Below are 12,649 nucleotides of genomic sequence, written 5' to 3' on the forward strand. Positions count from 1 at the left end.
GCATGTATCAGTATGCTAATCATCCTTTATTCTGATATCATCATTCTTATTTTTTGTTGGTGAAATATTTATTCACTTACGAAATAGTACTGGTAATAACAATGAATCTGAGGTTTTATTTTTATTTCTTTTTAAAGATCTTATTTGTAAGTAATTTCTACACCCAATGTGGGGCTCGAACTCACAACCCTGAGATCAAGAGTTGCATGCTCTACCGACTGAGCCAGCCAGGCACCAAATTTGTTTTTTTTTAAAATGGTCTTAGTTGCGTAAACAAAGAGCAATAAGCTCTATGTGGCTTTCCAAATTTCTTTAATAACTTAATAATTTTACTAGTCTATACAATACAAAACTAGGAACTTTTTAATCCCCAGGGAAATGCTCAGCTAAAAGAAAAGTAAACTAAGGAGAGTTATGATAGCTGTATCTCAACTATCTGAATATTTGACATGTATAATAAAGAGAAGACTGAATGGGTAAAAGGACAACCACAGGGGCAGAAGTCATAAAAGGCTAGTTTGAATTTTTAAATATATTTTATATCAAAATTTAAGTATGTGCTTGCCAAATTGAAAGCATGCTACTTCAGAAGGCCGAGTGCTTCCCCGAGTACTGAATGTATTTTGGTCAGAGATACTACACTATATAAGGGATGGTGAAAAGATTTATTATAGAAAGAATCTGACTAGATGATCTTCAAACTACTTTCAGCATTAAAGTCTATGACTGTTGGAGGGGAAGATGACAGCAGAATAGGAAGAGAAGAAGATCACCTAGTCCCATGAATACAATAAATAATTATCAAATCCTCCTAAATTAAATACCCAGAAATGAATCTGAAGACTGGTAGAACAAACTCCACAACTAAAGGTAGAGAAGAAGCCACAAAGAAGAAGGAGGGAATTGCAGAGATGAGACTTAGAGGAGAAACAGATCATGGCCTGTGCAGTACAAAGGGAGCTGCTACAGTGCAGAAGAACAAGAGACAAACTAGCACACAGAGAAGCCCAAGGGAAAAAGGAGTCCACAGCGCAACCAGCAAGAAAAGACGGCCCGATTTCACAAGTTCTTGCAACCAGTGGGGCTTAAAGTCTGCAATTCTGCAGTTAGTGGACTTGGTTCAGGGAGAGCCCGGAGGGATTAGAAACAAGGTGGAACAAACAGCCCACGGAAATAGCATGGAAACAGAGATCTTTAGAGGGCCTAAAGTGCACAGAGGGGAAGATATTTGCTCAACTCAGGGCAGGAGTTCCAGAGAGGTAGCCCTTACAGAGAAACCCCATGGGGGAAAAAAAGGAACTGCCTGGCGCCATTTTCCTTCCCTATCCCTCAGCATAAACACAGAACCACCTGAGGGAATGAACACAGCACTGGCACTCACATGTAACTTGCTTACACCAAGCCCTGCCCCCACACTCTTGTGGATCCATCCTTCCCAGTCATGCTTGCCTCGGTCCCACCACAGCATGCCTCCTCACCCAGAGGACTAGCCCAAACCCCTGACAGCAACATGTCTCATGTCTCCCGACCCAGGAGTTTTGTGAGGCCTCGGTTCTGGTGGCAATGCAACAGATCTCATTTCATAAGCAGACCAGAACACATCTAGTTAAAATGCACCACATTCAGGCCCTGGACCAAACACTGCCCACAACAGGCAAACAAAGCCTCTGCAGACTATTGACCTGAAGGATAAAGTGTCCAGGACACAATAGCAGAGACCACTCAGCACACAATAGAGATGTTACTAGAAGCACCAGGCCATGAGGAACAGGGAACACTACACTGCAGAGTACTACAGGACCTCTTCTGCATAAGGCCATTACTCACAAGAACAGAAGATGTAGCTGACTTTCTTGACACATGGAGAAACAGGCACAGAGACTTAGACAAAATGAGAAGACAGAGGAATTTGTCCCAAATGAAAGAACAGGCCAAGGCCAGAGATTTAAGCAAAACAAATATAAGTAACATGCCTAATGGAGAATTTAAAGCAATGATCATAAGGATACTAACCAGACATAAGAAAAGAGTAGAGAACATCAGTGAGACCATTAATACAGAGAATAAGAAAAATATAGCATACATAAAAGGCTCAATAAACAAAATAAGAAACATGTTTGATGGAAGAAGCAGAGGAACAAATAACCTAGAAGAGAGAGTAATGGAAAATAATCAAGATGAATAAAAGAGAAAAAAGTATTATATTAAACAATAACAGACTTAGGGAACATAATAATTCCATCAAAAGTAATAACATTTGCATTATAGGAATCCCAGAAGAAGACAGAGAAGAGGGGCAGAGAATTTATTTGAAGAAATAATAGCTGAAAACTTCCCTAATTTGGGGAAGGGAACATACCCAGATGGAGGAGGCACAGAGAACCCCCAACAAAAACAACAAAAGCAGACCCACACAAAGACATATTATAATTAAAATGGCAAAATATAGAAATAAATAAAAAATATTAAGAGCAGAGAGACACAAGAAGACAGTTACATACAAAAGAAACACCATAAGGCTATGAGCTAATTTTTCAACAGAAACTTTGCAGGCCAAAAGGAGTGGAAGGATATTTTCAAACTGCTGAATGGGAGAAACCTGCAGTCAAGAATACTCTATCCAGCAAGGCTATCACTCAGAATAAAAGGAGAGATAAAGAGTTTCTCAGACATGGGGCACCTGGGTGGCTCAGTCGTTAAGCATATGCCTTCGGCTCAGGTCATGATCCCAGGGTCCTGGGATCGAGCTCCACATTGGGCTCTCTGCTCAGCAGGAAGCCTGCTTCTCCCTCTCCCACTCCCCCTGCTTGTGTTCCCTCTCTCACTGTCTCTCTCTGTCAAATAAATAATCTTCAAAAAAAAAAAAGTTTCTCAAAGAAAAACTAAAGGAGTTTGTGACTATTAAACCAGCAATGCAAGAAATACTACACAGAAGACTCTTTCAGTGGAAAGGAAAGACCAAAAGTGAAAGTATGAAGGTAGGAAACACAAAAACAGTAATGAATATTTTTGTAAAATATCAGTCAAGGAACTCACAAAACAAAAGAATATAAAATATGACAATGTACACCTAAAACATGGGAAGGAGAGTAATAAAGGATGGGCTCAAACCTAAATAACCATCAACTTAATAGATGCTATATGCAGAAGAGGTTATATACAAACCTAATGGTAACACAAATCAAAAACCGCTAATAAATATGCAAAGAATAAAGAGAAAGAAATCCAACTGTATCACTGAAGAAAACCAGCAAACTATGAAACAGAGAAGGACAAGAAAGGATCAGAGAAAATCTTAACAACCACACAGCAGGTATTAATATGGCAATAAATACATATATATCCAAATACATTGAAGGTAAACAGACTAAACAATCTAATCAAAAGACGTAGGGTGACAGAGTGGATAAAAAAAAACAAGACCCATCTATATGCTGCCTATAAGACACTCATTTTAGACCTAAAGAAACCTGCAGAGAGAGACAAACCAAGAAAGGAAATCTTAACTACAGAGAACAAACTGATGGTTACCAGAGGGGAGGTGAGTAGGGGGATGGGTGAAAGAGGTGACAGGGATTAAGGAGTGCACTTGTCATGCTGATAACTAGGTGATTAAAATACCTTTTTTAAAAAACTAAAAGTAAATAAATAAAAGAATTTGGGGGAAAATTCTATGACTGCTTGGAATCCAGTAAGATTTCACAGTATCTCCGTTTCTCTTCTAACTTCAAAACATTTATTTTCACATATACTTTGTTACAATGATGATTACATTAAAACGTGTATATTCAGTAGAGATCTGACCCATATGTAATGAAATGCAGACTGACCTAGATGGGCAAATTGCCCTGAGCCAGTGTTTTCAAGTTGAATGCTAGTCACCTTTCAGTGGTAAAATTGCCCATTCCACCTCTTCCAACACTGCAGAATTCCCTAAATAGTATTTTAAATTTGATCTTGAGACTTTATAATATCCAAATCTTGATTTAAGCTGAACTTTAGTCTCAACACACCTCGGGAGAGAGCAACAAATATTTTTTTTATTTTTATTTTTTAACCTAGATAAACCTCCTTTGTAAAATGCCAGAAGGCCGGCTCCTTCTTTCCTTCTTTTGCATTTGTTCTTACAAATATTTAGAAACACACTGTTGGAAAGGAGACAGAAGTGAATAAAACTGAGACACCTGGATAAAATCCTGTCTCTACCACGGACCAGCTCTAAGGACTGGCAGCAAAAAAAAAAAAAAAAAAGAAAGAAAAAGAAAAACTTCTCTCCCTTTCATTTTCTTCACTGTAAAATAGGGATGATAACATTTTTTGGAGTTGTTTTAAAGGTGGAAAATATATTAAAAATACCTTTCATAGTTCTTGGCATGGTAAAGTGCTCAATATAGAATGGCTACTGAAATGGTTTATGTCATTATCGTTATCACAGTAATTGAAGAACACAAAATATCCTTGAACTCCTACCATAATTCTAAAGCTAGATCCTAGATGATAAAATGACCACACTAGATACAAAGGCAGTATCATAATCTGGTTTGTAAAATAGCTGTGACCATTCAGGTATAGACTGTAAATACACTCAAATATAATGCCCATATCCATATCACCACTTAAATACATATTCACAGAATGCACATATAAGAATATGGGAAAAAAGAGATCATTTGATCAAACCTTTCATTTTATATACAAGAGAAAAATCAAATGAGAAAACAAAACATCTACACTAAAGAACATTATCTAGACTGGGGTTGGCAATCTTTTTCTGTAAACAACCAGGCTTTGCTGACAACCTGTGACACATTCCTTCCTCCCTCCCTCCATCCCTTCCTTCCCTCCTCTCTCTCTCTCTTCCTTTCTCTTTCCATCTTTTAAAAATTCCATGAGTTTTTTTTACATCCCTTTAAAATATAAAACCCAGAAACTAATAATACACTATATGTTAATTAATTGATTTTAAATAAAATTTAAAAATAGTTAAATAAATAACATAAATACATACATACCATTCAAAAACTGCAGTTTTCCAACCCTGATCTAGACTAATACATCACTGCATCACAAAATCATACAGGTGCAAAAGATGTGTCACTTCTGATTGTTATACGTAATCCTAAATTTATTTCCATCTTTAAATCTAAAAATGCTCTCTGTAATAACATTTACCAGCTATCTCCTCTAGACTGGTGCTGCATTCAGGTAAAAACCACAGATTTATTACAATGTATTTCTTAAATAACATAATACTACCTGACAATTTTCAAAATGAACAGCCACAATGAGCTTTCCTCCATAAAGTTTATCTTCTAAGTTTTCAAGGATTGATGGTTCATGTTCTGGTGGATATGTCTGCTTTAGCCAATCCATCCAAGACAATCCCACAAGCGACTGAATCTTTTCCTCACTGAATTTGCGCATTTTTATTCGGAATTCATTCACTTCGGGATCCTTCAGTGCATCAAATTCATGTAGACCTAAACAAAATTTTTTAATGTGTCATTTTGAGTAGCTAATAATAATACAAGAGAATACAAAATATATTCGACCAAATATATTGGATATGTGGTTTTTATCACGCAAACAAAACTGGGCAGGAAAATATTATGAAAGATCGAAAGACTATCCAGAAAAAATAACAAATTTCATGTACAGAAGATGAACATATAATTAAGATTTCTAAAGAAGACAAACCTGAAACCTTTAAAGAATGTAGTTGGGTACCAGTTTTATAAAGATAATCACTGAAATAGTACACACTTTAAAACCACATATAAAATATCCAGTTTTTCTTTAAAAGCCAAGTAAATCACATCTGATATATCTGAGAAAGCCTAAGAATCTGAAAACTTTTAAATTAAAATATAAGCTATTAAAATATAAGCTTAAAATATAAGCTATTACTTAACTTAAAACTCAGTAAATTTAAATTTTATAGATTAAACTTCCAATTCCCTGTGATTTTAACAATGGTTATATCAATTAATCAAAAATCTCAAAAAATTATTTTGTTGTACTTAATTATGAACTTCTACCATGAAGACAACTAAATATAGCAACCTTTTCATAAACTTACCATTATCCTAATAAATAATTCCTGAAATCTACAATAAATGAACATGCAGAAATTTTTATACATAAACTTTTTTTTTTTTAATATTTTATTTATTTATTTGACAGAGAGAGACACAGCGAGAGAGGGAACACAAGCAGGGGGAGTGGGAGAGGGAGAAGCAGGCTTCCCACAGAGCAGGAAGCCCGACGTGGGGCTCGATCCCAGGACCCTGGGATCATGATCTGAGCCGAAGGCAGACGCTCAACGACTGAGCCACCCAGGCGTCCCTACATACATTAACTTTTAACTGTGAGATTAGCAAACATTTTATTTTTTTTAATTTTTTGTTATGTTAATTACTATACATTACATCATTAGTTTTTGATATAGTGTTCCATGATTCATTGTTTGTGCATAACACCCAGTGCAAACATTTTAATTTAAAGATTATTCAAACTGGCCACACCTCATGACCCCAGTACAGCTCTTTCTGCCCACAGGTCCTGTCCGCATGTTTAATAAAACCACCTTTTTGCACTGAAGATGTCTCAAGAATTCTTTCTTGGCCATGGGCTCTGAATCCCAGCAACACTCCAAAACTACATCAATACTGTGCATGTATTGAGGAGACTTTCCAGTGTCAGCTCTCATTCTTTTAACTGATGTTTAGGGGCTCCTGGGAGGCTCAGTCGGTCAAGCATCCAACTCTTGGTTTTGGCTGAGGTCATGATCTCAGGGTCGTGAGATCGAGCCCCACGTCTGCCTCTGCACTCAGCATGGAGACTGCTTAAGACTCTTTCTCTCTGGGGCGCCTGGGTGGCTCAGATGGTTAAGCATCTGCCTTCGGCTTGGGTCATGATCTCCAGGTCCTGGGATTGAGCCCCACATGTCAGCTCCCAGCTCAGCAGCGGTATCTGCTTCTCCCTCTCCCTCTGCCTTTCCCCCTGCTTATGATCGCTCTCTCTCTCACAAATGAATAAAAAATCTTAAAAAAAAAAAGACTTTCTCCCTCTTGCTCTACCCCTCCCCCCTCAAATAAAAATCTTTAATAAATAAATATTAGAATCAATTGTGGCATTAAATAAAGAAAAATAAAAATGTTTAAGTTGCATAATACAGCAAAGTTAAAATCTTGAGGGTACATTATGATTTCCTGGGTAGTTTTAGATCTGGAATGGAAATACATACTCTAAATCAGCTATGAAGGAAGTGTAACTTATGCAGACTAGTGAAGGCATTTTGGAGCCTCTTCCCTAGCACTGTTGAAACTATTTCTACCCACAGACATAGGTATTACAGGTAAGGAAAGGAGAATGAGTACCTAGTACATTTAACAAAAATCACACTCTTTATCTCCCTTTATCTAGTAAAAGTCTATCTAATCTACTTTCTTTTTTTTTTTTAAGATTTTATTTATTTATTTGACAGAGAGAGACACAGCGAGAGAGGGAACACAAGCAGGGGGAGTGGGAGAGGGAGAAGCAGGCTTCCTGCCAAGCAAGGAGCCCGATGTGGGACTTGATCCCAGGACTCTGGGATCATGACCCGAACCGAAGGCAGATGCCCAACAACTGAGCCACCCAGGTGCCCCTATCTAATCTACTTTCTAAATGTTTCTCAACTCTGTCTACTCCTCCTACTTCCTGCAGCCATTAATCTAATCCTGGCCATCACCATCCCTCCCCTGGATTATTACATCAGTTTTTCACTAATTTCTCTATTCCCAGTCTTAATCTTTCTGATCCATTCTCATTTTACAATTTGAATAATCTTTATAAATGTAATCTGATCATGTTACTCCACCACTTAAATCCCTTCAAGAGCTTCCCATTTGCTCTTAGGAATCAGTCTCTAATTCTTAATATGGCCTGAATGGCTCCACATACTCTGAAGCTGGTTGCCTCTCTCATCTTCCTGCTTATCCTAGCTGTCCCTTGACGCAAACCATAACCAATTACTTTTATTCCTTGAATAGGCCATTCTTCACACATGCCATTCCCATTTGATTATCCTTCTTCCAACTCCTTCTACCTGTTCAACTAGTCATCAGCACTGAAGGCACAGTTTAGTTGTGTGTCTTCTATAAGGCCAATCCTCTCTCAGTTGATTTTACGTCCTTAACTTATAGCAGTTTACACACTGTATTGTAATTGTCTATTTGCTGATCCCTATTTCCTACAGCACTGTGAGCTCTAAGCAGACAAAGACCATAATTATCACCCGAGTTCACTGCCGTAGTCCCAATTAAAAACATTTGATATATACTGTTGAACTGCAATTGCTACTGCTTTGGTCATTTTTTCAATATATTATAAATAAGAAGCTTTGCTCACATAACTGTTAGAACCAACTGAAAAGTACAGATTTCTTTAATTCATCCCAGACTCACTGAATCTCAATCTCTGAGAATCTACTTTAAAAATAAATAAATAGGGGCGCCTGGGTGGCTCAGTTGGTTAAGCGACTGCCTTCGGCTCAGGTCATGATCCTGGAGTCCCTGGATCAAGTCCCGCATCGGGCTCCCTGCTCGGCAGGGAGCCTGCTTCTCCCTCTGACCCTCCCCCCTCTCATGTGCTGTCTCTCTCTCGTTCTCTCTGTCTCAAATAAATAAATTTAAAAAAAAAAATCTTAAAAATAAATAAATAAAACTTGAATTTAGAAACCATTACAAAGATTTCTTAAAAATAGAAACGTCGCCAAAAATAAGAAATTAGGGGGGTGCCTGGCTAGCTCAATCGGAAGAGCATGCAACTCTTAACCTCCAGGTTGTGAGGTCAAGCCCCACGGTGGATGTAGAGATTACTTAAAAAATAAACAAACAAAACAATTAGGTCAAGTAATTTAATTTTCAACCTAGTTAATTTCTACATACCTTCTGATAAGAAAATTTGATAGCAAATTTTAAGATAAAAATATTGTATCATTTACAGTCAAATATAATTTTTTTTTTTAAGTAGGAATCCCACCCGGCATGGAGCCCAACTCAAGGCTTGAACTCACGACCCTGAGATCAAGACCTGAGCTGAGATCAAAAGTGAGATGTTTAACCAGCTGAGCAACCAGGTGCCCCAAATATAATTTTTTCACATAAAAAAAGTACTGAGTGGGGGCGCCTGGATGGTTCAGTTGCTTACCCATCTGCCTTTCGCTCAGGTCACGGTCCCGGGGTCCTGGGATTGAGCCCCACATCTGACTCCCAGCAGGGAGCCTGCTTCTCCCTCTCCCTGCCACTTCCCTTGCTTGTGTGCTCTCGCTCTCTCTCTGAATTAAATAAATAAATAAGTAAATAACATCTTAAAAAAAGGTATTGAGTGAATAATTTCTTCACATTAAAGATAGTGTTAAAATCATGCAGACTCTATATTTCCTTCACTTTAAAATATAACACAACTTTATATAGGTCAGGGAAAAAATAAGGGAGTTTTCCAATTTTTTTTTTTCAGGATGCTGAAAAAAATCCTCTGATCAAGATTTACTAATAGGTATTTGAAGGGGTGACCTTCACTACGGAGCATAATCAGAGGCCGAACAGAAGCTCTGTAAATAAAAAATAAAATGATCAGACACATCATCATTCAGGAAAAGGTATTTTTAGACCCACCAGGGCAGTTACATCTGTAAAGGTTCTATTGTTTTCTTTGGAGAGGAGGAGGCAGCAAACTTGTTCCTGAAGTTAAACTGAAATAATTGTTTATTGTTTTACCAAGAGGCATGACCTCACCAAGTCCCGGTTGTAGTCATCACATACAAATTAGCAACTGCAAAAACTGACTTGTTAGGTACCTAAAGTGAAAATTCATTCTAAAATATTAAAACAGACTTACTCAACTTCCTAAATGCATGTTAACACTTGAATCTGTGTATATGATCATTAACACCAGGTTTTCTAGAAATGCTGAAAATCTAAAGTACAATTTATAGTTTAGAGTTTATAAACTGTTCAATTTATTTTTTTTAAGATTTTACTTATTTATTTGACAGAGAGACAGAGCAAGCACAAGCATGGAGAGCTGCGGAGAAGCAGGCTCCCCACTGAGCAGGGAGCCCAATGTGGGGCTTGATCCCAGGATCCGGGGATCATGACCTGAGCCGAAGGCAGATGCTTAACCAACTGAGCCACCCAGGTGCCCCATAAACTGTTCAATTTAATATAAAACACAGCTTGCATCTTGATCATTCAAATTGCAGGGCACACTGCATTAAAAATCTGTATATAATAAACTTTATGGTACAGAACGAAGTATGGTCACACTGCTTATAGAAATAAAAATTCAATTTATATATATGTATATACGTATTACCCCTGCACTGTGGCAAGGTAAAGTCATGGTCGCCAAATAAAAAAAACAGCATGCCCAATTCTATTTGAATTTTAGATAAACAATGAATGATTTTTATCATTAAGTATATCCCATATTTGCATCTAGTATATTTTTATTTGCTAAATCTGCCAAGTTCATGTAGAGATAACAGTGGCTAATGAGCCCATATTTTTGGAAGATCACAACTAGAAGACAGTGCAGTGATCTAAGTTTTGAAAACATGGTACATCTCAAAAAGATACCTATATCCTGACAAAAGTTAGCTCTCTCTGTGGTGCTAACCTTTTGGGTTATCAAATATTTAACAATCAGTGTGGTTCTGGTCTACTTCCTTCCATCAGCAGGGAAACATAAAAGCTATATATTTCATACACACATACAAAGCCACTTGGAAAGAACTATATCTCAATATTATCAGTGGATATTCTTGTCTTCAATAAGACTGTAAGTGATTGATTATTCTTTTTTACTTTTCCATATATTCTTCAATTCAAACAAAGGAGAGACTTTTTGTAATGGAGAATTTAAAATTTATCAAAAAAATCTTTGGAGTTCTAGCAAATGGAAAGGAATGCTTTCTAGTGAGGCCATTAATATGTAAGAAAATTGTGGGGGCTCCTGGATGGCTCAGTCAGTGGAGCATGTGACTCTTGATCTCAGGGTTGTGAGTTCAAGCCCCATGCAGGGTGTGGAGATTACTTAAAAATAAAAAAAAATAAAATTTAAAAAAACAAAAAAAAGAAAGAAAAAATCTTGTAAGTAATTACAAACTTACTGAAGCGGTAAAAAATTACTGCCTAAAGCAAACAAGCTATCCTTTGAAGTAATCAAACCTTTTTAAATACTAGGCTGTCTGGGTACCTGGGTGGCTCAGTCTGTTAGGTATCTGACTCTTAATCTCAGCTCAGGTCTTGATCTCAGGGTTGTGAGTTCAAACCTGGCATTGGCAGGCCCAGCATGGACCCTACTTAAAAAAAGAGAAAAGAAAAGAGAAAGAAATACATACTAGGCTGTCATTCAGTAAATCAACAAGGTTCTGTTCTAAATACTCAGAGGGAAGAATGTAGCCCTGCATTTGTAATCATTAGTTAGCCCAAATAACTACAGGTCAAGATCAAAGAATGCAATCTTACAGCACATGGTTTTTAGAGGGGATGATACTAGGTTATCTTGAAGATACTTATAATACTAAATGGAATGGTACTATATTATCTTATAAGAGTGAATTTAATCAATACAAGAGGCGAATCCAAATCCAAAAACCTCCAGTGGATTGTTTGGTTTTGTATTTAAATGTCAAGTCTCTTAAAAAATAAAATAAAATAAAAATGAAAACAACAACACAAACCTGCTACTTCAAAATAAATAAACAAACTTCAAGCGTCCTCTTATAGTACTTAATTCTAGTACCTTGTCTAAAGCAGGATATTGATATACCACTGGCCCCTGTGACACCTAACATTATTATAGCAAGAGAGCCTCTACCACATTTTGTTACTCACAATTCTCCCTGGAATTAATGTATCTTGACTCCCTACAAAAATATCTCTACTGGGGCGCCTGGGTGGCTCAGTCGTTAAGCGTCTGCCTTCAGCTCAGGTCATGATCCCGGGGTCCTGGGATCGAGCCCCGTGTCAGGCTCCCTGGTCAGTGGGAAGCCTGCTTCTCCCTCTCCCACTTCCCCTATTTGTGTTCCCTCTCTTGCTGTGTCTCTGTCAAATAAATAAATAAAATCTTAAAAAAAAAAATCTCTACTTAAAGACAATTTTAGTTAAGGAGTAAAATTGTCAAAAATGTGGGTTATTTAGGGCGCCTGGGTGGCTCAGATGGTTAAGCGTCTGCTTTTGGCTCAGGTCATGATCCCAGGGTCCTGGGATCGAGTCCCACATCGGGCTCCCTGCTCCTTAGGAGCCTGCTTCTCCCTCTGCCTCTCTCTCTCTCTGTCTCTCATGAATAAATAAATAAAATCTTTTAAAAAAAAATGTGGGTTATTTATAGAAACTTTTCAATCAGCTTAAAGTCTTGGTATAGAGAGTTGTATATAAATTGTGTTTATATCGTGGATCACTACATCAAAAACTAATGATGTATTGTATGGTGACTAATGTAATAAAATAAAATTTAAAAAAAATAAATAGTGTGTATAGTGTAGAAGCAGTTCAAAAGAAATGGAGGATGTATCTCTTAGAAAAGGGCTTCTCAAACTAAGACAAAGGGACAACTTTTTTCTTTCCAATCTGCCAAAAAAACAATACTTCGGCAAATAAAA

At 37.3% G+C, this 12,649-nt stretch overlaps 1 protein-coding gene across 4 annotated transcripts in view; it reads right to left on the reverse strand.

The window, feature by feature from the left end:
• Positions 1–12,649, reverse strand: part of PIK3CB (phosphatidylinositol-4,5-bisphosphate 3-kinase catalytic subunit beta) — a 204,230-nt gene that overhangs the window by 99,285 nt on the left and 92,296 nt on the right. For all 4 annotated transcript variants that reach the window (XM_034995741.1, XM_034995764.1, XM_034995750.1 and 1 more), the window contains one exon: positions 5,257–5,480. In XM_034995741.1, coding sequence (XP_034851632.1) covers positions 5,257–5,480 — 224 coding nt within the window. The remainder of the gene's footprint in view (positions 1–5,256; positions 5,481–12,649) is intronic.

This window comes from Mirounga leonina, unplaced genomic scaffold (assembly GCF_011800145.1).
Source record: "Mirounga leonina isolate KUSES-001 unplaced genomic scaffold, KU_Mleo_1.0 Mir_115, whole genome shotgun sequence".
NCBI lineage: Eukaryota > Metazoa > Chordata > Mammalia > Carnivora > Phocidae > Mirounga > Mirounga leonina.